The 27,253-nt window shown below is 32.5% G+C and overlaps 1 protein-coding gene across 4 annotated transcripts in view; it reads right to left on the minus strand.

The window, feature by feature from the left end:
* Window positions 1-27,253, minus strand: part of myo (growth/differentiation factor myoglianin) — a 70,772-nt gene that overhangs the window by 31,736 nt on the left and 11,783 nt on the right. For 3 of the 4 annotated variants that reach the window (XM_075305733.1, XM_075305732.1, XM_075305731.1), the window contains exons 2-3: window positions 5,761-5,892; window positions 4,744-5,553 (exon numbers count right to left, since the gene is read on the minus strand). In XM_075305733.1, coding sequence (XP_075161848.1) covers window positions 4,744-5,553; window positions 5,761-5,806 — 856 coding nt within the window. In that variant the 5' untranslated portion in view covers window positions 5,807-5,892. The remainder of the gene's footprint in view (window positions 1-4,743; window positions 5,554-5,760; window positions 5,893-27,253) is intronic. The other variant, XM_075305734.1, reaches the window with a different exon arrangement.

Consider the following 27,253-nt stretch of genomic DNA (forward strand, 5'->3'; position numbering starts at 1 on the left):
CCATTGCACCATCCACCGTGGTGCAATGGTTAGCATGCCCGCTTTTTTTCAGTGGTGGATTATCCCACCTTAGTTATGCTGGTGACATTTCTGAGGGTTTCAAAGCTTCTCTAAGTGGTTTCACTGCAATGTGGAACGCCGTTCGGACTCGGCTACAAAAAGGAGGTCCCTTGTCATTGAGCTTAAAATTGAATCGGGCAGCACTCAGTGATAAGAGAGAAGTTCACCAATGTGGTATCACAATGGACTGAATAGTCTAAGTGAGCCTGATACTTCGGGCTGCCACCTAACCTATCTTATAGAGAGAGAGAGCGACAGAGAGGGAGTATAGAGAAAGCAATAGAGATGGAAACCGGGAGGGTTGACGAAAGATATCAACATAACAGAGCGAGAGAAACAAAAGATATCAATTTTTGTGAAACCGCTTGTATGTTGTTTCGGAAAACTGTTTTATGATAAGACCGAAAATTTGATATGCTTAAGTCTAAATATGGTTTAATTTGAATATTAGAATGAGTATTCGGAGTAAAGAGAATAGACATTCGGAACCAAGAGAATAGACATTTGAAAAAAAAACAGTATGTGTTTTCGCCTTGAGAGCAACATTTTATGTATGTGTGGACATGTGTTTTGTTTATCATTTTGGCATTATGGGCACAATTTTTTTTTTCTTGGTTCGTTAAAAGAAATCGGAACGTACGAGGAGTAAGTAAAAATATTCAGGCAAAGAAAATTGAAAAAACGGTTGAAAATATACAAAAATTACAAAGGCATCTTCATAAAAATAACGAAAGGGCACTATACTCTTTTTAGAGTTGGGACAGTAGAATAAAAAAAAGGAGGAAATAGTGAAAAATTAAATAGTAAAATGTATAAAAACAAAGTATAGTTCCTCTTTATTAATAAGAGAGTTGACGGACACCTTCAAATAAAAAGCGGGCATTAAGTTCGAGTTTTGCAGCTAAAACAATTGAAAAAGTTTATTTTCTTTAAAATGAATTATTAAAGAAAAGTAAAAGGCAAAACAGCGTCATTTTAGAGCAATAATGCCAACTTAATACCGGCCTTAACAGTAAAAATGAAATTAAGTAAAAACACGATAAGTTTTAAATGCAATGGTGTTAAATGCTACTAAAAAACTGTTCATGCCTAAATAAATTTATGTGTATATTAAAAATTATTTATGTATGTTTATACTCGACCCCACGTTCTTCTTTCGTTAGAGTTTTTGAATTCCTTCCAAAATTTCAAACTTTTATACCAAAAACAGTTTTTTTGTTACAAAATTGTTATTTTTGCAATAAAAAATAATATTTTATCCAAAAGCTCAGCCCATTTCGTTTATATCAAGCACTGTTCTTTTCTGACTGTATATCTTTAATAACCCACATTTCGAAGTTTCATTATAAAAATTTAATATAGTAAAAACAAGTAAGGAAAGTCTAAAGTCGGGGCGAGGCCGACTATATTATACCCTGCACCACTTTGTAGATCTAAATTTTCGATACCATATCATATCCGTCAAATGTGTTGGGGGCTATATAAAGGTTTGTCCCAAATACATATATTTAAATATCACTCGATTTGGACAGAATTTGATAGACTTCTACAAAATCTATAGACTCAAAATTTAAGTTGGCTAATGCACTAGGGTGGAACACAATTTTAGTAAAAAATTATGGGAACCATTTAAATCTGAAGCAATTATCAGAAAAACATATACATGTCAACCAAATTTGGCACGCATAGCTACAATGCTAATTCTACTCCCTGTGCAAAATTTCAACTAAATCGGGGTCAAAAATTGGCCTCTGTGGTCATATGAGTGTAAATCGGGCGAAAGCTATATATGGGAGATATATCTAAATCTAAACCGATTTCAACCAAATTTAGCATGTATAGCTACAATGCTAATTCTACTCCCTGTGCAAAATTTCAACTAAATCGGAGTTAAAAATTGGCCTCTGTGGCCATATGAGTGTAAATCGGGCGAAAGCTATATATGGGAGCTATATCTAAATCTGAACCGATTTCAACCAAATTTGGCACGCATAGCTACAATGCTAATTATACTCCCTGTGCAAAATTTCAACTAAATCGGAGAAAAACTTGGCCTCTGTGGTCATTTGAGTGTAAATCGGGCGAAAGCTATATATGGGAGCTATATCTAAATCTGAACCGATTTCAACCAAATTTGACACGCACAGCTACAATGCTAATTCTCCTCCCTGTGCAAAATTTCAACCAAATCGGAGCAAAAAATTGGCCTCTGTGGGCAAATGAGTGTAAATCGGGCGAAAGCTATATATGGGAGCTATATCTAAATCTGAACCGATAGGGATCGTCTTTGAGCCGAAACAGGACCCTATACCAAATTTTAGGACAATCGGACTAAAACTGCGAGCTGTACTTTGCACACAAAAATACATCAACAGACAGACAGACGGACAGACGGACATCGCTAAATCGACTCAGAATTTAATTCTAAGACGATCGGTATACTAAGACTTTTCCTTCTTGACGTTACATACAAATGCACAAACTTATTATACCCTGTACCACAGTAGTGGTGAAGGGTATAAAAATGGTGTTCGGTCGGAGCAGGGATTGAACCCACGACCCTTTGCATGCAAGGCAGACATGCTAACCACTGTTCCACGTGGCCAACAAATGTATGTTTCTGTTAAATAATGTTATGTTTGCATGAGCTCGTGGCCGTTGCAAACTATGCTATATAAATGTAACTTATAGTATTGTCTACTGGTGACTATAACATCTACGTAGCCAGTGGATATTGTGTTGGCTTACATGCTGTATGGTCCTCGATTCGATTCTCCGTCCAGGTGAAAGGTAAATTTTATAAAATTAAATAATTTCTGCAACATTACGTTATTTGTATTACAGAAAAAGGTGCCAAGAACTAAAAGATTTCGTGGAAGTGAAAATTATGTTAGGGAATGAGCACAATCTTCTTTGGGGAACATTCTTCCAAGCATATAATTTTTTTGGGCTCAAAATGCTTCCAAACATATAATAGTTCACATAAAACAAACATATTAATGTTTCGGCAGTATCCAATAATATATGTGCTTCCTGCAAAAAATGTTTGGAACATATGTTAGAGAAGCGATTTTTTTTGAGGGTGTAGAAATAAAAGGCTCCTAATTGACATTAGTTCCTCAAGCGAAACTCCATATATCGTGCGAGACAATTGTGTGACAGAGTCGCGTCGCCTCAATCCATAAACATTACGCGTAACGTTATTAAAAAATACATTCAATCTGCGCCTACTAACCGAATCGTAGCTTGCAGAAATTTCAACGCCATATAAAATTCCCGGTATTACATAACACAGAATTTTGTGTAAAGTGTGGGAATTTTGGCCATATTTGTATAAACCGGAAAAACAACTATATGGATGCTTTATCTAAATCTGAACCATATTGGAACAAACTTGCCACACTTAAATATCATATTAAATATATTCTCTGTGGAAACTATCGAGTCAATTGGACGAAAATCCCATTGAAAATGGGTTTAAAATATGAAACAGTCTACTATATTTCCCCAACTGTGGTGTACGTATATATGGGAGCTATATATAATAATTTTGACTAAATTTGACATGCATAGTTAGAATAATAATCCCGAAATCTCTGCAAAATTTCACGTAAATGGGAGAATAACTTTGGCCCCCATGGTCATATGGGTATAAATCGAGCGAAAGATATATATGGGAGCTATATCTTATAAACTTATTCCTTGTGCAAAATTTGAAGCAAGTCCAAATCGGACGAAAGATATATATGGGAGCTATATCTAAATCTGAACTGATTTTAAACAAATTTGGCACACAATGCCGTTAAACGTACGTCTCGCGCAAAATTTGAAACAATTCATTAAATCGACCCAGCATTTAATTCTAAGACGATCGGTATACTAAACGATGGGTCTTAGACTTTTCCTTCTTGGCGTTACATACAAATGGACAAACTTATTATACCCTGTACCACGGTAGTGGTGAAGGGTATAAAAAGGGATTTAGAATCCACTATCCACTTAGACTATTCAGTCTATTTTGATACCACTTTGGTGAACTTCACTCTTAACACTGAGTGCTGCCCGATTCCATGTTAAGCTCAATGACAAGCGACCTCCTTTTTATAGCCAAGTCCGAACGGCGTTCCACATTGTAGTGAAATCACTTAGAGAAACTTTGAAACCCTTAGAAATGTCACCAGCATTACTGAGGTGGGATAATCAACCGCTCAAAAACTTTTTGGTGTTCGGTCAAAGCAAGAATCGAACCCACGACCTTGTGTATGCAAGGCGGGCATGCTAACCATTGCACCACGGTGGCTCCCTACATTACTATCATAACTTAGGAAAATAAAACTGTACTAGAACTCACGACTATGTCTCTCGAACAAGGCAACTATTAGCACGTGCTAGCATATTCAAATAATAGGCTACAATTTCGAAACATTTAATTCAATTATTTTATGAAAAAAAAAAATATTTTAATTAATTCAAAACAACAAAAACAATTCAAATTGTTTTACAATTAATCTCTACTTAGACTAAATTAAGCAAATGGGACTAAAAATATATTTTTGTAGCATTGATGCTTATATTTTACATGAAGTATTACAAAAACAAAACGCGGGAATTGCGGAAACCCCGTTGGCAAAAATGGAGAAATTCTGTTCCCGGGCAAAACCCCTAATGTTCAGAAATACTCACTTTTAGGGAAAATGTAGATACTATTTAGGCTGGTGTACCATCCATTGTTGCTCTCTGAACTAGGAGAAAGATTTTCAGAATACCTGTGATCCCGATGAATTGTATTAAAATTCCATTTGGATTCCTTAACTTCTTCGGCGGTTTTTGTATAATGAGAGTAATCGACATGTGCCTGGCGCTTCATCAATTCGTCATCAGCAGTGTACAGGGCTATAAATTCATTTAGAGAGAATGTGGCTGGTGTTAGAGCTGTCGCCTTTGTGTCAGAGTATTCCTTTTTCATGCGATTATTATCCGCAGTTGATCCCTTGTGGGCACATTGTGTCTGAAAGCTATCTAAGATATTATTCGGTACCACTGGTCGTGTGGGTACATTAGGGGGATGTGACAAATGCAATCGTGACAGAATGTTCTTCTTTATGGACTCCACGCTTTCTTGTTTGCTTTTATCACGCTGTTGACATACAGAGCAGTTATTGCTTGCAATGGGAGGCGTACTGGTAGAACTTTCAATTTTTTTATTGACAGATTTCCGTCTATGTTCTCGAACTATTGCTTCAATACGATCCAAGGAATACAGCATAGATCTGGCTATTGATCTTGTATATGTCTTTTTCTTCATGTAATCCAAATTTATGAATGCGGGATTGCAAGACGCTTTGCAGGAATAATTTGTGCCCGATACACTGAAAGATGAATGACTTGTCCCAAAGGTGTCACAAATTAAAAGACGTCTTGAATTTGCATTTATCTTGGCAATCACCGAATATAAGTGGTGTCGCATATATTCTACGTGTAGTGATTTTCTATCTGTGTTTTTTGAAATGGAAAACAACATTTTAATCAATTTATTATGTAACAAAAGTGAAACTATTTATTCCAAATTCCCTGCGCACATATTTTGAAACGTTCTACGATACTTAAACATACAATATAGGAAGATATTGAGATAACATAGAAAATTGTGATTTGTAGGTAATTATTTTAATTTATTACAAATGTTAAATTTATTTATACTTGCTACGGCGTTTGACACCATTCCGAAGGTCGTACATTTGTCCATCAAATATTTACCAGTGCCTTGCTCAATCCCATCTTGGAATTTGTTGGCTTAGTACAGGTTCTATTGTCCTATCTAATTGGAAAAGCCTGCGGAGAGAAATGATAAGATAGATTATTCTTTAAAGTGGGAGAATAGCTATTAAATATGTAATATTTAAATATTTAATTATGCTGGCAAGGGAAAGGAGGATGTTCGAACGAACACCCTACGCGGTTTATTTTACACTGTTAGAAAAATATGTTTTTCCTATGTTCCGATATAAACAAAATGTGTTTTGTGCTCACTTTTTAAACACAATATATTTAAGTGCAAACATGTAATGTTCCTAAACTAACAATAAATGTTTGGGACACATATTTTAATATGTTAGAATATATTATGTTTGGGGCATGAATGTTTCATAAAAATAATATGTGTGAATGTAAACATATATAAATTTACAAATTTCGAGTAAACATATATATATATATATATATATATATTGTGATATTTTGCTCAGAGAGCTACAGAGAGAGTATAGAGAAAAAAAATAGAGATGGACACCGGGAGGGTGAGGAAAGATATCAACATAACACAGCGAGAGAATGAAAAGAGAGCAATTTCTGTGAAACCGCTTGTATGTTGTTTCGGAAAACTGTTTTATGATAAGGACAAAAATGTGATATGCTTAAGTCTAAATATTATTTAATTGGAATATTTAATGAGTATTCGGGGTAAAGAGAATAGATATTCGGAACCAAGAGAATAGAAATTTGAAAAAAAAACATGTGTTTTCGCCTTGAGAGCAGGGATGGAAAATGCAGTACTATAGTACTTTTTTCAATACTTTTTCAACCTGGTCAGTACCGTAGTACCCCCGCGAATGATTTAGTACCTTTTGTGTAGACATTTTTGAGCCGATGTCAGATTTATGGTACACTAGTTTTGACAAAATATGTTAATATTTTGAGAAAGTTTTTAAGAAACTTATTTGCTAGTAGTCTTTTACAATTTTGGCAAAACAGACAAGTTCATGCGGGAAGAAAATCTCGATTTTGTAAAAGCCATAGTCAAAAACAAGACTTTATTGAATTTCAGGAATGTTTTATTCGAAAAAAGCAAGCGATTCTATATTACGCTTCCACACGAATACTTTATAGATAAGAAGTTATTGATCGCGTACAAAAAAATGCGAACCATTCAAGGTCGAAACTTGAGACAAAAATAATCTACCGACATTTGGAGAAAATATTACCAAAAAAATATTTCGCAAAAATGTTGTCAAAATTTTATTTCTACAAAAAATTTTGTAATTTTTTTTTCTTTTGGAAAGTTTTATTTTATTTTTTTGTCAAAATTTTGATTTCTATAGAAAATTTTGTCACAATTTTGATGTCTATAGAAAGTTTTGTTAAAATTTTGTTTCTATAGAAAATTTTGTCAAAATTTTGTTTCTATTGAAAATTTTGTCAAAATTATATTTCTATAGAAAATTTTGTCAAAATTTTGTTTTTATAAAAATTTTTATCAAACATTTTTTTTATAGAAAATTTTGTCAAAGTTTTATTTCAATAGAAAATTTTGTCAAAATTTTGATTTCTATAGAAAATATTGTCAAAATTTTGATTTCTATAGAAAATTTTGTAAAAATGTTATTTCTATAGAAAAATTTGTCAAAATTTTATTTCTATAGAAAATATTGTCAAAATTTTGATTTCTATAGAAAATTTTGTAAAAATGTTATTTCTATAGAAAATTTTGTCAAAATTTTATTTCTATAGAAAATTTTGTCAAAATTTTATTTCTATAGAAAATTTTGTCAAAATTTTATTTCTATAGAAAATTTTGTTAAAAATTTATTTCAATTTATCTATAGAAAATTTATGAAATACCATGAATTCTATAAATGTACCAAACCGTGATTACAATACTGTAGTCTTTGTAAGCAGATATATAACTAAAAAATGTAAAATTGTGGATTCGACAAACAAAATTTTATTTTCTTAAAAATTTACTCTAAGGGTTGAATTACACACCATGCGTCAATCCGTGCGTTGATGGAAGGGTTGATTTTTTTCTGTTTGGGGCAGACTATTCGAGCTTTTGATTTCAAAGCGAAATTTCAACTCTTCAATCATCGGACGCATTGAACGCATGGTATGTAATTCTACCTTAAAGGTGCTCTTGACAATAATCTTCCAATGGAATTTTTGTTGAAATTTTGTGAAAAGTACTTTTTCGCTCAAAAAAATACCTTTTTTGTACTTTCTTAAAAATTGTATTTTCCATCCCTGCTTGAGAGCAGCATTTTATGTATGTGTGGACATGTGTTTTGTTTATCATTTTGGCATTATGAGCACAATTTTTCTCTTGGTTCGTTAAAAGAAATTGGAACGTACGAGGAGTAAGTCAAAATATTCAGACACAGGACATTAAAAAAAAAAAACGGTGGAAAATATACAAACATTACAAAGGAATCTTCATAAAAATAACGAAAGGGCACTATACTTTTTTTAGAGTTGGGACAGTAGAATGAAAAAAGGTGGAAATAGTGAAAAATTAAACAGTAAAATGTATAAAAACAAAGTTTAGTTCCTCTTTATTAATAAGTAGTCCACGAGGAGTTGACGGATACCCATAAGCGTAGAAAGGCCTGTGGGGAGGGGGCTTAGACCCCCCCAGAAAAATTTTAGCCCCCCCCAGAATGTGAAAACCAATTTACGATTTTACATTTTTATAAAAATTAAACAAGTATATACTCGTACAACGCACAAAGTTCCAATAAAGACTTCCATGCACAATCGAATTACTTGGGTTGTGGTAGAAGTCTGATATTTACGAAATAAAGTTGTGGTTGTACTTATGATTTAGTTGAATAAAAAATAGTAATTGATATTAAAACTATTCTTTCATAAATTAATATCTTAATAATGCTGCAAAAAAGCGTCGCCAAAAAAAAAGTGAAAATGTTATTTTTTGGTTTGGATGTGGTACAAAATTGGCGGAGAAGCGATGAATGTAATATGAATTTGTCATGGAACGAATGCCCACCGTTTCAACAACCGTTGCAATGAATTTGCATCACTTCTTAAGGTGTGATCCGAATTCAGTGTTTTGAATGTGAATTAAAAATTTTGTGATATTTTCCCAAATAAATAATTTTTATACTTTTTGAAAACGTTTTCCCTCGAATATTTTCAAATATTATCGATAATGGATTTAGCATTTTTGTGGCAAAATTTGAATAATCTGTACCATTTTATTTATTCTTACTCTTTTTTTAAACTATTTGAAAAAAGAAAACAAAAAAAATACGCATTAAAATATAAGAATGTGAAGACATTTTTGGAAGTGCTTTTAAAGTTGTGCCTTTAGAACAACTCCCAATTTTTTGCTGGGAAATGTGTGGAACTAACCTACGGGAAATGGATCAACCACAGAACTGGTACAGGACTAGTCCCTGGTGTGTATGGACCAGTCCCAGTTCTGATCAAAACGTATGGAAGGGACCGTCCACTTTAACATGGGTTTGTCATTGACGGAGTAAACTTACATTTTAGCACGCGTCTTGGACTCATCCCAAAGGACACGTCCTGGGACAATTTAGCAGGAGAAACCCATAAACAGGTCCTCAGGAATCAGTCTCGGACAAACTCTTAGAAATCTCTTTCCTAATCGAACCCGAAATGAAAAAAAAAAAAAACTTTTGAAATATGTCGAAGAAAAGGTTATTCTGATAATGTTATTTCAATAAATGTGAAAATTGCAACTAACTGGAGCACAGGTACCAGGTCTGTGATAGGTCCGTCAGTGGCAATTTGCACCAATTTCCCCGTAAGGTACTTTTAGTTGCTTTATTATAAATTGATTGTCGAGTTATTTTGATGTCTATTTTTTATCCAATTTTATGAAATAAAACATTAGTTGAACCTATAAGTTCAGTCTATAAAGTTTTAGCTAGGGGGGCTATAGCCCCCCCCTAGGAAAATTGTCTAGCTACGCTAATGCGGATACCTTCAAATATTAAACCGGGCATTAAATTCGAGTTTTGCAGCTAAAACAATTGAAAAAGTTTATTTTCTTTAAAATGAATTATTAATGAAAAGTAACATAAAAGGCAAAACAATGTAACTTATAACGATAATTGTCTAATTTTTGTAATTTTGTAATTTGTATTTATTGAGTCTTTTTTTACGTAAATGATACAATCAATGGTTAGCAGGAAATTCTTAAGACTATAATGTATTGTCTTAATTATACATAGAGTATTATACAACATCAGGTTTAATTTTTATTTTCATAGTGTTATTATCATATGTGCTTTCGTGTTTGCTCCCGACACTTCCATATTATGAGAGCATGCCTCAAATATGTTATTCTTACAACTAGTTCTTAAATTACTAAGCGATGCTAGTTATGGACCCAGTTCAAAATCAATGCAGAATGCACTGATTTAGAACCCAGTACATGTCTAGCGTAACTACCAAAAATTATTTTGCAAATTCAAATCATATATGTATTCTAGGGAAAGTTTGTTATCCTCTATGCATTCCCCTTATATAAAAATAAGAACACAAGGAATAAGTCAGATCCTTTGTAAATTTATGCCTAGTGCTGTAAGGTAATTTGTGTTGTTCCAGTTGACATTTGTTTCTGCCTCCGTAACCTTTTTGATTGATACATTATTATGCAATTCCAATCTATTTACATATTTCTTTATCATATCCATATGAAAAGATCTGCATTGGAGCGATATTTGAATTTTCATAGATATATCTATTCGAGAAGCGTCTGTTTATTGTTCTGCAATTTTTCCCGATACAAGACCCAAGGATTTTACGTATTCCGAATTCGTTCATATGTTAACTGTGAGTGAAATGATAAACAATTCGGAAAAACATGAAGAAGGGCCGGTCTCATGATTGTCTTATATAACAATAATTTTGCGGGGGTTGCTAATGACTTACTATAGAAAATGTACGTATAATATTTTTTGATTTTATATGCTTTTGACGAAGCTAATCGCGCATGTTTATTGAATTTTACTAATTTGCTAAAAGGAATGCCTAAGTATTTGAAATTATTTTTTAAAGGTATCTCAGTATTATTTAAAACCAACTTCAATGATTTGCTTTGAGGAACGACCCATCTCTTACACTTCCCCCAGGCATTTCTCAATCACATTGCTTCATTTTTAGATGTGTTTATTTTAATTCCCCATGTTGCAGGTGATTTGATACTAAATTCAGAGCTTCTCTAGCAGATTCAGCATGTGCATACAGAAGACAATCGTCAGCGTATAATACACTTACGGAACCCTCATGCATATGTTGAAAATCAGACATATATATTGAATAAGTGTGGAGATAGGATAGACCCTTGACGCACTCCACATGATTATAATTTTCTAATTGGACGTAAAATTTCCTATCTGTATAATTGTCTACTGGTGACTATAACAGCTACGTAGTCCAGTGGATAGTGTGTTGGCTTACAAACTGTATGGTCCTCGGTTCGATTCTCCGTCTAGGCGAAAGGTAAAATTTAAAAATTTATAAAATTGAATAATTTTTTCAACTTTATTTGTATTACAGAAAAAGGTGCCAAGAACTATAAAATTTCGTGGAAGTGAATATTATGTTAGGGAAAGAGCACAATCTTCTTTGGGGAAATATCTTCCAAGCATATAATATTTTGGGTATTTTTTTTTTGAGGGTATAGCAGCACACAAGACGACAAAATCAGTTTAAAGACGACACACAAAAAGGACGGCTGTGTGCAAGATGACGGATCACGCAATATGCCTATTTTATTTAGTTTTTTTTTATGGTATTTTTTTTTATTTATTTAAGCGAATACATATATGATGCTTAACTTATACTGCAACTAGTCTCTATTATGAAGAAGTGAATAACCAGTAGTTTATTTATTAACAATCAAGAGAAATTAAAATATCCTAAGTCTAAACTGGGACAATTATTGTTGTAAAATTTTTATTTTGAATTGAGGTTTGGAGTAAATTACGGGCTTCGCGATTTGTGTGGTTCTGTACACCCAGAGAAGGAATATGATCACCTCAAACATGTTTCAAGAGCAAAATGTTAGTTTTGGATGGTGACCATGCAACATGTTTGTCGCAAAAATTTTGTTTTCTCGGCAAACATAACATGCTCTCCGAAAACAAATAATTTCCGAGAAAATAACATGGTTGCAGCGAACATGTTACATGGTCACCATCCAAAAATAACATTTTGCTCTTAAAACATGTTTGAGGTGATAATATTCCTTCTCTGGGTGTAGAGGGATAAGATATTTTTCTGCAATTCTAAAGATTTCCTCTTTGATCGTAGTCATTTTTAAGTCTCAGTGGAGGTCACTATTTCGGACATACCATGGAGCGTTTACTGCACTTCTTATCACTTTGTTTTGAAACATTTGTATATTTTCGATAGAACTGTTTGCCGCAGATCCCCATAGTTGAATGCCATATATCCATATTGGTTTTAATGCTTGTTTATATATTAAGACTTTATTATCCGAGTAGAGGACTGATTTTTTTCCAATTAACCAGCTTAGGTTACGGTATTTAATTTTTTAGTTCTTCGCACTTTTTATCGTTATAATTTTTCCAATTTACTTTAGAATCCAGTGTAAAACCCATATTTTTTGCTGAGTTTGAAAAAGGCACTTGCTCATTGCTATTTTTAGGGGGTTTGTATCTTGAGGCAATTTTTGCGAAGTCAACATGAACAGATTTGCTACAGTTGAGCTTTAGACCCCAACTTTTTTTTTCCATCGGTGAACCTTGTTTAAAGACGCCTAAAAAGCACCAAATTGCCCTTTCAAAAATAGCACCAAATTGCCTTTTTGGTGCCTTTTCAAAAAAGCACCAACCTGGTGCTTTCTGGCATTTTCATTTAGTGTTTTTGGTGCTTTCTTATACCCTTCACCACTACTGTGGTACAGGGTATAATAAGTTTGTGCATTTGTATGTAACGCCAAGAAATAATAGTCATAGACCCATCGATCGGCTTAGAATTAAATTCTGAGTCGATTTAACGATGTCCGTCTGTCTGTATATGTAATTTTGTGCACAAAGTACAGCTCGCAATTTAAGTCCGATCGTCCTCAATTTTGGCATGGGATCTTTCTTCGGGTCAAAGACAATCGCTATTGATTTTGGAAAAAATCGGTTCAGATTTAGATATAGCTGCCATATATATTTATCACCGATTTGATCATAATTCACGTATTTATGAACCGATCTTCTTCAAATTTTGTACATCTGAATGTTTTGTCGGTCACGTAAAACCTGCAAAACATCAGCTAAATCGGTTCATTTAGATATAGCTCCCATATATATCTTTCGTCCGATTTGCACTTATATGGCTTCAAAAGCCAGAATTTTACCCTGATTTGCTTCAAATTTAGCACAAGGAGTACGTTTAATAATATTGTTAGCTGTGCCAAATTCGGTTAAAATCGGTTCAGATTTAGATATAGCTCCCATATATATCTTTCGTCCGATTTGCACTTATATGGCTTCAAAAACCAGAATTTTGCCCTGACTTGATTCAAAATTTGCACAAAGTGTACGTTTTATAATATGATTAACTGTGCCAAATTTGGTTGAAATCGGTTCAGATTTAGATATAGCTCCCATATATACCTTTCGTCCGATTTGGACTTATATGGCCTCAAAAGCCAGAATTTTACCCTGATTTGCTTCAAATTTAGCACAATGAGTACGTTTAATAATAACAATATTATTAAACTGTGCCAAATTTGGTTAAAATCGGTTCAGATTCAGATATATACCTTTGGTCCGATTTGCACTTATATGCCCTTTAAAGCCAGAATTTTGCCCTGATTTGCTTCAAATTTTCCAAAAGGAGTGCGTTTAATAGTATGGTTAACTGTGCCAAATTTGTTTGAACTCGGTTCAGATTTAGATATAGCTCCCATATACATATTTCGTCCGATTTGCACAAAAGCCAGAGTTGAAGCCTGATTTGCTTCAAATTTTCTATATATACGCCAGAGTTGGTTAGAATATTTCATATTTTAGACCCATTTTCAATGGGAGTTTCCTTCAGTTGACTCGATAGTTCCCACATAGAATATATTTAATATGCTTTTTGATCTAACTGGTTCAGATTTCGTAGTCATATTTCACACTGTAATATCACACTTTCCACAAAACGGTCGAGTTTTAAATAAACTAGGCCGAATAATATATCACAACCCACAATTGACCACATATAATGCCGAGATTTAACCAATATCCTTGTGAAAGCGCAGCTGTAGCAAAAATTTTAAATATTACTTAAATTTTCCTTTATCTCGAATACGTATTTCTCGCTCGATAAATCGTAAATCGTACAATTGCTCTAGCTTTATATTTCCCATATTTTGTAACTAACATTGTGTTTCATCCCAGGGTTTCAGCCGATTTAAATTTTAGTTCTAGAGATTTTATAAAAGTACAAAAAATTGTCTCCATATTGTATATAAATTATATAAATATTTCTAATAAAAGCCTTCATAATAACTCCCAACAAATTTGAACGATTTGAAATGGTAACACACATTTTTGGTCTACATAGTGGTGAAGGGTATAATATAGTCGGCCCCGCCCGACTTTAGACTTTACTTACTTGTTTTATTTCGAATTGGTGCTTTTTTATTTTGAATTGATAAGTTTGATTGATACAAAAATTTGGATTAGACTTTCAAGAGCTTAAGAAACTCAACTTTATTGCCAAATATAGAATTGTTATGAAAGTGGTATTGATTATTTTTTAATTAATATTGTCATTTAGGGTATTCTGTAGAAAGTCTAGCGACGAGTACCGAATTTTTGAACTTGGTAAAGATGTCATTAAAAACGTTTGTATTAAATTCACAAAAGCACGCACAACTGAAATAAGCATAAGAAATAGACTCCTTCCATATATTAATATTTTGAAAGTTGAAAGACATTACTGATCAAAATGAATTGGATGAAAGCATTAAAACTGATCAAGGTGTATACTTGAATAGCGGTTCATAACTTCATAAAATTACAAATTCAACACACAAAAGTTCTATAATACATCTTGAAGTTTATTTATTTATTTTTTTTTGTTTGATTATTTTGATTGATTAGAGCATTTTATTTTCGATTTTGTGGTGGGAAGTGGTATGGTAGAATTTATAATATATTTTTGGTGCTTTGGAAATTTCCAACATTTTCGAAAGTGTGCCAAAACGAGAAGGTATCGCTAAATTGATTTTTAATATTTTAATTGTGTCGAACGGATTGCAAAAATAAAACACCAAATACTTTAAATGTAATAGATTGGCGTATATTTCGAACATTTTTCCCGATAGCTTTTATGGTCAATGCACGAGATGTTTAATTCCATCAGTATGTATATTAAGAAACGGCGATCGCGAAATAATTGCGAGGAATAAAAACTCAATTTTTAATGGTTCCTAAACAATACGTGGATATCGACATGATAATTGGCGAAGAATTTTGTAAAACCGTAAACGATTCAATAAATGGCAATGGTGTTGATTTATAGGAATTCATCGCATTCTAACGACAAATTTATTTCACCAACTTCTTAAATTTTATTTTTCTTATAATGTATGATCGATTCAATAGGTGGCTATAATAAAATGTCACGGTGGCTTTTAACAGAACAGAACGGCCGTATGTTTTCAACGACAGTAATACTGGTCCACAATTACAATGCCATTAATGACGAATACATTTCGCAAAAGATTTTTTGATTATTATTGTTCAAGTCAGCAGCATTAATTGCACATGTTTACATGATATTGCCCAACAAAAAAAAAAAAAACAAAATAAAAAAAAAACAAGAACAAAAATAAAAAAAATTAAAAAAGTAAAAAAATAATAAATAAATAAAATAAAAAAACAAGTCTAGAAAATAATATAACAATATTTATAGTACAACCTTTGTAAGTACACGGATGAAAAAGACTGTTTTTCATATGTTTGGCTTTAAACATTATATGTTTGGAACACAAATTTTTAAACACAATATTTTTGGGTGCAAGCACATAATGTTCATAAACTAGCATAACATGTTTGGGACATATATGTTAATATGTTAGAACATATTATGTTTGGGACATAAAATGTTTGTAAATATAATATGCTTGGATGCAAACATATATTAATTTAGAAATAGCCTATAAACATATATGTGTTTAGTAGCTTGGAGCGCTATTTAGCAGGGAGCGATATTAAGTTGGTGGTTGTTGCTTGTTATTACAAAATTAACATTTTATTTTTCCTTGGGCAATTGATCAGCTACTTCTTTGATCCTTACAAACTGTGTGGTCCGCTGTTCGAATCCCCGTCCGGCAAAAGGTAAAATTAAAATAAAAAAAATTATACAATTGAATAATTTCTTCTACAATGTTTGTATTACGGAAAAAGGTGCTAAGAACTAAAAAATCTCGTGGAGGTGAGAAAGATGTGGGGGAATATACAATTGGGCAGAAACAAAATTTTGAGCATTCAGGTCGAAAACCTATGTTGTTAGCACCTATATTACCTGTTTATTTTCATAATTCATTATGATTGTAAATATATAAATAAATAAATAAAATTTTGAGATTTTTTTTAAGCATATAATAATTTTGGGTGCAAAATGCTTCCAAACATATTATATGTTCATATAATAACATATTGTTTTTTGGAAGACAACATTATTGAATTTGGATGCAAAAATACAAAATGGTTGGAACTTCGACTACCCAAACATATATCGTTTAGACCAATATGCTTTCAAACATATTATATATTGGAAGAGATCAAACATATAAATGTTTGGGCAATACCCAAAAATGTATATGCTTGAAGCAAAATATGTTTGGGAGTATATGTTACAGAAGCGATTTTTTGTGAGCGTGTAGGCATTTGCGAGTATAATTAATTCCTAATTATCAGTTTTTTTTGTTGCTTTTTTATATACATATTTCAAATTGTTGTTTTACGTAGTTTGCATATTGTAGTTCCCAACGCTGTTTAACCTAAGATATATACTTAGTATTAAGGTGCAACTATATGTCAAGTTTATGCAGTCCTAGTTAGTTTGTATTAAATAAAAAACAAAATTTGAAATCAGATATAAAATAACTCAAATATATAAGTTCGAGGATTAAAAGTTGTTAACATAAAAATATATATTATTTAAATATTAAATTTTTAGTTGCAAATAATTAAACTTATTGGTTAATAACCTGCGTTAGTAGGCATTTGAGAGTAGTAATCAATTCCTAAATTTTTATATTTATATATCAAATGGTTTTTGTAACGTAGTCGACATATAGTAGTAAGATATATACTTAGTAATAAGGTGTAATAATGTCAAGTTTTTGCAGTCCTTGATTGTAGTCCTAATTATTTTTATAATTTTTTTTAAGTAAATTTAATGTAATTCTTTATTTTGAGTATCCCTGTAACCGTATATGGCCATTTCGGCTTGGTTGTAAAATGAGTTAAATAAATAAAAATAAAATAAAATAAAATCCTTTTAAGAAACTTAAAGCATTGGATAGTGCTATCTTTGGTAATATTTGTTATATTACTTATAGTTTTTATACTTATTGAGTAATTTAATTTTTTATTTCAGATGCTGTCAAGACGGACGACTGTAGGGTGAAGTACTGTAAGCGGACATCGGAAGTCTTTAAACAATTTTACGGGTCTCCATTTCCAGAAAGATTGCGTAAAAAACAAAAATGTCATAATAAGTATATAGATATTAATTATTACAATAGTATTACAAAATAGCCTTATTCTTAAATGTTGTTTCTAAATCTTATTACCAAATATGAAAAGTAGTTATTTCAAAAATTATTTGTGGCATATTTTTAGGAAAAACTATAAAATATCATCATCCTTTTATAGTTTACCAGCGAATCGCAGTGTTGCCAATTTGGTGCTTTTAGCACCAAATTTAGTGCTTTTTGATTTCTAAAAAGCACCAAATTGCCTTTTTGGTGCCTTTTCAAAAAAAGCACCAACTTGGTGCTTTCTGGCATTTTCATTTAGTGCTTTTGGTGCTTTTTTTATTTTGAACAGTATTAAGTTTAATTGATTCAAAAATGTGGATTAGACTTTCAAGAGCCGAAAAAACTCAAATTTATTGCCAAATATAGAATTTGATTGTTATGAAGTTGGTATTGATTATTTTTTAATTAATATTGTTATTTAGGGTATTCTGTAGGAAAGTCGAGCGATGAGTGTCGAATTTTTGAATTTGGTAAAGATGTCATTAAAAACGTTTGTATTAGATTCAGAAAAGCACGCACAACTGAAATAAGCAATAGACTCCTTCCATATATTAATATTTTGAAAGTTGAAAAACATCACTAGGGCTGTTTTCTTTTAGCACTGGAGACCCTAAGCCGTGAAGGACTAAAAGAAAACAGAGTACTCGTTTATCCAGGACATCTCCAGAAATATGCAACACTAGGGCTGTTTTCTTTTTGCACTGGATACAACATTTGTATGGGCTATCCAGAACATCGTTGCACTGGTGTTCTATCCAGAACATCTCATCAGTGCAAGTCGCGCCGATCTTGCCAGATTGTGTTTTGATAAAGTGACGCTTCATCGATTCACAATAGCACTTTATTGTGACTAATTTATGGAAAAACATGTAATTCAAAGTGGTATAGTGTCATAAATAATCGCAGCAGTAAATATGTATTACTAATTGGAGCATTTCATACATTCAAAATGCAAGATTTCACTTCTTTTCTGTGATTGTTTTTAAACAGCTGATGACAGTGTTGCATATTTTTGGAGATGTCCTGGATAAACGAGTAGTCTGTTTTCTTTTTGTCCTTCATGGCTTAGGGTATCCAGTGCAAAAAGAAAACAGCCCTACTGTCATCAGCTGTTTAAAAACAACCACAGAAAAGAAGTGAAATATTGCATTTTTAATTAATGAAATGATCCTATTAGTAATAAATATTTACTGCTGCCATTATTTATGGCACTGTACCACTTTGAATTTCTTGTTTTTCGATAAATTAGTCACAACAAAGTGCTATTGTGAATCGAAGAAGCGTCACTTTATCAAAATGCAATCTGGCAACATCGGCGCGACTTGCACTGATGAGATGTGCTGGATAGCTCATACAAATGTTGCATTCAGTGCTAAAAGAAAACAGCCCTACTGATCAAAATGAATTGGACGAAAGCATTAAAACTGATCAAAGTGTATACTTGAATAGCGGTTCATAATGGTGAGTACTAAGTTCGAGTTTTGCCGCTAATGTGAAAACTATATCAGTAAACAAGGCATAAAATTATGCATATTTGCTGCAAATTTTATTAGAACGTGATGGGGAATAGCCAAAAGCAAATTTTCTCAAAGTTTGTATTCCTTAAAATGAATTACTTAAGAAAAGTAATTATGAAAAATGGTAATTTTAGCAGCTAAACTCGATCTTAATACCCACGTTAACTTCTTAAAATTCAATTCACAAAAGTTGTATAATACATCTTCGGAAGTTTTTTTTTTAGTAGAGCCTTTAATTTTCGATTTTGTGGTGGAAGGTGGTATGTTAGAATTTATAATATATTTTTGGTGCTTTTTGGCCTTGGGGAGTTGGCAACACTGGCGAATCGGGTGGTAAATGGGGGGTGTTTACCTCTAGATTACTATAAGAAATACAAAGTAAAACTGTTTTGTTCCATCATTCCTATTACTGAGTAAAACACAACATTCAATACTCGCCATCCATAACCCTTACGCATCGGTAATGACGTTGTAATGGGTCAACGTAAAAGTAACACGGAAAATTGATCGGAAATGTGGAGTAGTTGTCTCGATAAAATCGGTAGGATGTAATCGATTTGGTAATGACGTTTTTTACCACTGGGGAGTTAGTTTATTCTTCATATAAAACAGTTTACTTTTTTCGGTGCACAGAGAAAGTTTAAGACCTTTTAACCGAGTATAAAAAGTTGAAATCCACAAATGTCGAAATGAACATTATTTTAAAAAACGAAACACCAATAAGTTCATGACCACACCGACTACGACTTGCAAACATATCTTTTGGGGAAAATCAAACTGATGAATGGCTGAACGTAGGATAGAACATTCAGAGTTTGAGTTTAGCAGCCCTATTGTCCAGGTGATGCAACACCAAAAATTATTCATAGATTTCAGAAAATTGAATAAGGAAATTGTCAAAGACCAATTTCCTCTTCCATTGATTTAAGGTTAGATTAAGTTGAAGAATGGACTTTTGCAGGTGCCGGTAGTAGAAAGCAGTAGAACATACACATCTTTTGTGACTATGTTTACAAGAAAATACTGCAATGGCAAGCCTTTTGTTCTTTGAAACAAATTATAAAGAGAACCACTGTTGAAAATAATTGCAATCACGAGACTGGTTTACACACCAACGCGTAAATCAGCGGTATGCTATACACGCAAAGAAAAAAAAACGTTATTCTTTTGTTAGGGTTTTTTGAATTTCTTCGAAAATTTTAAACTTTTATCACCAAAAAACTTGGTTTGTTACCAAATTTTTATTTTTTCTAAACTATGTTATATAAATATAACTTATAACGATAATTGTCTATTGATGACCATGACCAGCTACGTAGCCCAATGGATAGTGTGTTGGCTTACAAATTGCATGGTCTGCGGTTCGATTCTCCGTCCAGGCGAAAGGTAAAATTAAAAAAAAAAAAATATATATATATATATAAATTTGAATAATTTCTTCTACATTGTTTGTATTAAATATAGAAAAAGGTGCTAAGAACTAAAAACCTCGTGCAAGTGAAAAAGATGTGAGGGAAAATGTAATTACCCAGAAAAGATTGTTTTTGAGTCTTTATGAAATTGTTTTTACATCCCGGCAAAGAATAAACGTTTATCACATAAAGTATATACTTTTCTTCCAAATAAACTTCTTTACAGCGAAAAGCAAATGAGAAACGATCTTTGTTTGTCTAAGGGCGTTTTCGTTTCCCAAAAAATATGTTGCCCTGGTGTTACACTACTTTTTTCCTCATTGCATTTTCCCTCAAATTAAAATGTCATTCCAATGTTATTGTTAATTCATAATGTTGTGAGGGATACAGGATCCAAAATCTATGATAATGTCCTTCACATTTGGCAATCATTTTCGAGAATGTTGCACATTTTTCCCCAATCGAAATCGTCATAAAATATCGTTTGGGAGGAAAGAATTATTTTTTTGCATGTACTCTCCAAAAATACTAAATGATCAAAATTTAATCCGACATGTATGAGAGAAACTCAAAATATCTCTCAAAAAATCTCATAGCTAGAGATACTGGCGATTATCGGTATAAAGTTTAAAATAGTAACGGACAGCAATGCATTTACCAATACTCTAGAGAAGAGAGACTTGTGTACTCGAGTTGCTAGATGAATACTTTTGTTGCAAGAATATCAATATACCGTGGAGAATAGATTTGGAAATCGAATGAAACATGTATTTCCCGTGATGTTGATTCGTGAAGACACACCATTGTCAAAAATACAAAAATAGCAAGCTAATAACGAAGAAATACGTGCGAACATACCAATCCAACAGAAAGCTCCTATAATGATTATTTTCTTAAAGAAAACGTTTTATATACGAGAGAAATTATTTTGGTGTTAGAAAGACTAAGGACCTAGCCGCCAACGAGTACTTTATATCAAAACTCGACGAAAAACCTCAAAATTACGTTGCGAACTGTATTCCGTATATTTTAACCAACGGGAAACAGGAGGACCAATTACTAAAACGATCGATTTTCTGGTCCCACTTGATTTTAAAACAATATGAACTATATTATGATTTCGTTTGGAAAAAGTGGTGAATACAAATAGAACAACATTTTATGGTGTTACTACAATGTTGCCGAAAACCTCTACAAAGACTACACCTTTTGCATTTCGAAACGAACAAAAATGTGCAATACTGATACCAAATCCAAACAAAATAACAAGTGGTTTGTAAACAAAAGAAAATTCGCGGATATATTTTGATTGTTGTTAACAGCTATTATTAAACAAATGCGTTTGCTTTTGCATTTTGCTTTTATTTTGAAAATATTTAATATCGAATTTGTAGTCGCGGCACTAAACAATTAAAATACTTCTTCTTAGCAAATGAATCAGTTGTGGTGAAGCGATTGAAAAGCAACTGCAATACATGAATCATGCACTTTCTTTTGTATTTTCAACAACGCTATTATGTAGGTAGAAGAGTAAACGAGTCTTCGTCAGCTGTTTGAGAGTGTAACCATAGACCAATTAAATATAAAGACTTCGTTTGCATCAACTTCTGTTGACATCAGAACGTTCATGCACGTTCATGGTCGCTTTCATTTTTTTGTGCGTTTATATAACATATATGAAACAAATACAAACAGACAACAAACGGTCTATAATATAAAAGGCTTATATTTTTTTTTCCTGTTAAATAAATAAAAACAAGTGCAAATATGGATGGTAATCATCACCCTCCTCCTCTTCCTCCGCCACCAACTAATATAAGAAAAACTGAAGAAATAATAAATAATCCTCGACTTGAAAAATTTAAAAGTTTCAAACCAGAAAACCAAAATATACAAAACAACGCAATCCAACAATCAACCAATAATGCAATCGGTAGTGAATTTCGTTACGATATCTTTAAGAACAAAGTAATCTTGTATCCAGAAGATCATCCTGACCCCTTTTGTTGTGCTAGTTTCCTCGAAGAATCCTATGTTGCAGGCATTCCCTGTCCAAATAGCTGTAAAGAAATAAAGTGTTCCTCTTGATTAGCAACTACCAACTGCTATAATCAATGCATATCCCCCAAGTGTAGTTTGTAAAACAAAACGGATCACTCCGCCAATGAATCAAAAAAATGTAAAAAATGGAAAGATGGAAAATCACGAAGAGAAATCATGACCTTGTCGAACAAATCCAGAAAAGAATGTTTAGATACTTACCGTAACAACAATTATTATGATGTTTTGAGTGAAAATGAGTACCAAATCCAATTTCCGGAACTAAACAATATCAAATTCTACAACCATAAATGAGGCAATAAATAGAAGATTAAGAAAAATTAAATACAATAAAGTGGCAAAAACCGTAACAAAAAGAATAAATCCCACAGCTACTCCTATAAATATTACTCCACCAAAAGCAGTTTTTGAATATGATTCGTATCAACCGGTCTCAGATTTCGAGAAAATATTTACAATGTTCTCCACACAATTATCGTCGATTCTAACGGCTGCAAACTGTTCAGAAGGATTAATTTTTAGACAATTTCCAAAAATCCACTACAAATACAACAACATCAAATTTACTAACCTCATTTAACGGAAGAACAAATGAACATCCTACAACATAACATCAAAATCCTAAATAAAAACAAAGATATATTAGATTGCTACCTAAACAAATTGGATATACATATACTCGTATGTGATCTGCGTGAAATTTTCAAATTGAAATAACTACCATGTTTTTTTAAAAAAGAGGGAAGATAACTATGGCGGAGTTGGCATATGTGTTAAAAATGATATTAGCATGAAACAAATTAAATTCATTTCGTGTCTAGACATTATAATTTGTGAAACAAAAAACTTACCAACAAATTTTACAATTGTCTCGGTATATTTCCCGCACTCCGTCAAACCATCAATCTTGAAATCTGAATTAGAAAAGCTATTAACTTTCCTCGATAGAAAACAAAATGTTCTTATTTGATTTTAATGCTCGTTCAAGAATTTTTGGTGATTGCAAAGACTCAGTTAGAGGTAACATGATTAATGAAATCTTTGAAAATTTAATTTTTAGAAATCTAAATAATGGTTCACCCACTTCAAAAAAATGTTTCACAGACAATAGTCAAGAATCTGTTCTGGATCTCTTCTTCGCTAACTCTCTAGCGGAAGTCACCACTTCCCTATACTGATGAATATTAATATAGGGTTGGCCTGTCACAAACTGTGACTTTTGCGACATACATTTGCGACGGTATAATACGTATGTCGCAAAAGTCGTAAACCTACTGTAGAAAACCAAATTTTGAATAGAAGAAATCCTGAACATTTTTTAATTTAGTTTGACAGCATTCGCTGTGAGTTTCTGCAGAAATTTGTGAAAGTTTTCCCATGGTCAAACCTATTTTCTTAGGTGGTATCGAAATTCCCGTTGGTGAGTGTGCAAAATATATTGGACAGGAGACTGAACTTAAAGCTAAGAAAGGACGAGAAAATCCACGGTTACCCTGTACTCGTGCAAAAGGCAATAGGGAAAATGTGGGGACGAAAACCGAAAATTGTGAACATTCCTAAGAATTGAAACTTCTTCGCACATAACATCGTCTTGGATATCATCGAATTCGCTTCCTAGCTGACGCGACTAAAGTATTTTCAGTTTGCGACTTTTGTTACTTTTTCTCCATTTACGACGCGTATGTGACGTTTACGACGTTTACAACTTTGCGACAGTCGCAAACCTAAAAAAGTTTGATACCGACCATCTCTGATTAATATATGTGTAAAATCAATAAAGGAATTTCTCTCCAAACACAAACTAAACAAAAATCTAAATGACACAACATTATCAAACAATATAACTGGTATTTCAAAAAAACTTAAATCGGAAATAAAAAAACGCCACATTTGTTGTGACCTCAAGAAAAAAAAAAAAAATACCCAAAAACTGGTGGAACGCCAGAATGGAAAAACTATTCAGATTCAGGCAAGCAACACATATCAAAATTGTGTGATGAAAATGATCTTCTATTTCTAACCCTCCTCCAGACTCATGTGCCCAATAATGTGACTTCATCTGTTCAAATCTCCAGCGATGTAAATCCCAAAGAGTTTTCAATGGACGAATTTTTGGAAGTTTTAAAAAGAAGACTACCTCCTCAGCGGCAAGTATAGATGGTATTACTTACGAAATGATCAGACAACTGAACCTCTCAGCAAAAAACCGTTTACTTGAAGCGCTCAACCAAAACTGGAGAGAATGTAAGTTAGAACACGAATGACGAAAAATTAAAATTGTTCCCATACCAAAGGACTTGGAATATTACAAAAATTTCAGACCAATTGCTCTCAGTACTCTTAAAACTGCTAAATCTCATGGTCAAAACACGATTGAATAATTTCATAAATGAAAATAACATATTTCCACCCCGTTAGCATAAATGACATTATCCATGTTATTAACGTAAATAAAGAAAAAATGAGAAAAAGTTGTCATTGTTACTCTCGACGTTTCTTGTGCATATGAATGTGTTGATATCAACATCCTTTGTACAATTTTACAATCTATCATCTGTCCGAAACACATATCCTTCTGGATCTACTCATTTCTCAGCAAAAGATTTCTAGTCATGGGAAAAAATGAAATTGAAATCTTAAATGGAATCCCTCAAGGAAGTTGTCTCAGTCCAACAATCTTCAACATCTATACTAGTAGTCTTCATGGAATTGCTGATAAAAACACACACTTATTTCAATTTGCTGATGATTTCGTAATCCTAACACATGACAATGGTTTTGACAATGCAGTTAAAGTTCTTCAAAATAAAGTTCTGAGTTTGCGGCAATCCTCTTGGATCTCAAATTGAAAATTAATGAAGACAAATCTGCGGTAATGTACGTCGCTAAATGAGCCATTAGTATCTCTTAGAGGTAAATTAATAAAGCCAACTCTTTCAATCAAATTTCTGGAAAGAAAGATTACTAATAGCCTCTCTAAAAGAACACTATGATGATGTCGTATACTCGTGTAGAAATTCATTAACTGCAATAAAAATGCTTACTACACTTAAATATGGACTTCATCCATCCATAGCAACAAATATAACCAAATCGATTATATTTTCAAAGACTGAATACATGGTTTTCTCCATGGCTCACACACCCAAATACTTAAATAAAAGGATAACCACACTTCAATCAAATATTAAAAAGAAACCTTGGTCTAACCAAAATCACACCAATATGCTTTGGCAGGAGTCCTACCTCCACAACAAAGATCTCAATATCTTGCACCAAATGAGATATTAAAGTTAAAAATACACAACAATGGGCTTTATTGTAGTCTTACGTCAAACACCACAAATAAAACAAGTCTAGGAATAGTGTACACCAAATTCAAATACATATTTATAAATACGGTAATTAACGCAAAAGTTCATGTGCCTAGAAAATACAAATTGAACTAAATGCTTTTCCCTTAAACAACTCCTCTTGGACTACTCATTAATAAAGAGGAACTAATCTTTGTTTTTATAGATCTTTCTGTTTAATTTTTCACTGTTTCCCCCTGTTTTCATTTTACTGTCACAACTCTAAAAAGAGTACACTGACAAAAAATATTGCCCTTACAATTAAGTGATTTGACTTGAAAATGGGTATCATAACACTTGATTTTAATAATTCAGAAAAATTCTTTAAAATTAATGAAAATGTCCTTAAATTTGTTGGATTTTTGCATCTTGGCTACAAAGCAAAAATCGTAAAAAATAGGACATGTTTTTTAACACTTTATTTTAAAGACGTTTTTTACTTGAAACATAGCATAACTTCTACTGGAAGTCTTGTTAAGAGAATTGTGTCTTAAAAGTATTCTTACTTGAATTCTCGGCTTCATTGGCTCGGAATCAATACCACAATTGTTAAAGTAGAGAGACAATCTTTGGAACCGGACATGCTTTTTTCAGTATATACACCCTAAAAAAAATCGCTTCTGTAACATATACTCCCAAACATATTTTGTTTCAAGCATATAAATTTTTGGGTATGGCCCAAACATTTATATGTTTGATTTCTTCCAATATATAATATGTTTGAAAGCATATTGGTCTAAACAATATAATATGTTTGGGTAGTCTAAGTTCCAAACATTTTGTATTTTTCCATCCAAATTCAATAATGTTGTCTTCCAAAAAACTATATGTTATTATGTGAACATATAATATGTTTGGAGGCACTTTGGACCCAAAAATATTATATGCTGAGAAGAATTTTCTCCCAAAGAATATTGTGCTCAGCATTTTTTTCTGCCTAATTGTATATTGCCTCACATTTTTTTCAATTCCATGAGTTTTTTTAGTTCTTAGCACCTTTTTCTGTAATACAAACATTGTAGAAGAAATTATTAAATTTTATAATTTTTTTTCAATTTTACCTTTTGCCGGACGGGGATTCGAACAGCGGACCACACAGTTTGTAAGCCAGCACACTAACCACTGGGCTACGTAGCTGTTATGGTCATCAAGAGATAATTATCGTTATAAGTCATATTTATATCGCATAGCTTGCGGCGCCCACGAGCCGATGCAAACATAACATTGTTTAACAACATAACATTCTTAAACATACATTTGTTGGCAGCGTGGAGCAGTGGTTGGTCGTCCGCCTTGCATGACAGGAGT

This window comes from Haematobia irritans, chromosome 4 (assembly GCF_050003625.1).
Source record: "Haematobia irritans isolate KBUSLIRL chromosome 4, ASM5000362v1, whole genome shotgun sequence".
Lineage (NCBI taxonomy): Eukaryota > Metazoa > Arthropoda > Insecta > Diptera > Muscidae > Haematobia > Haematobia irritans.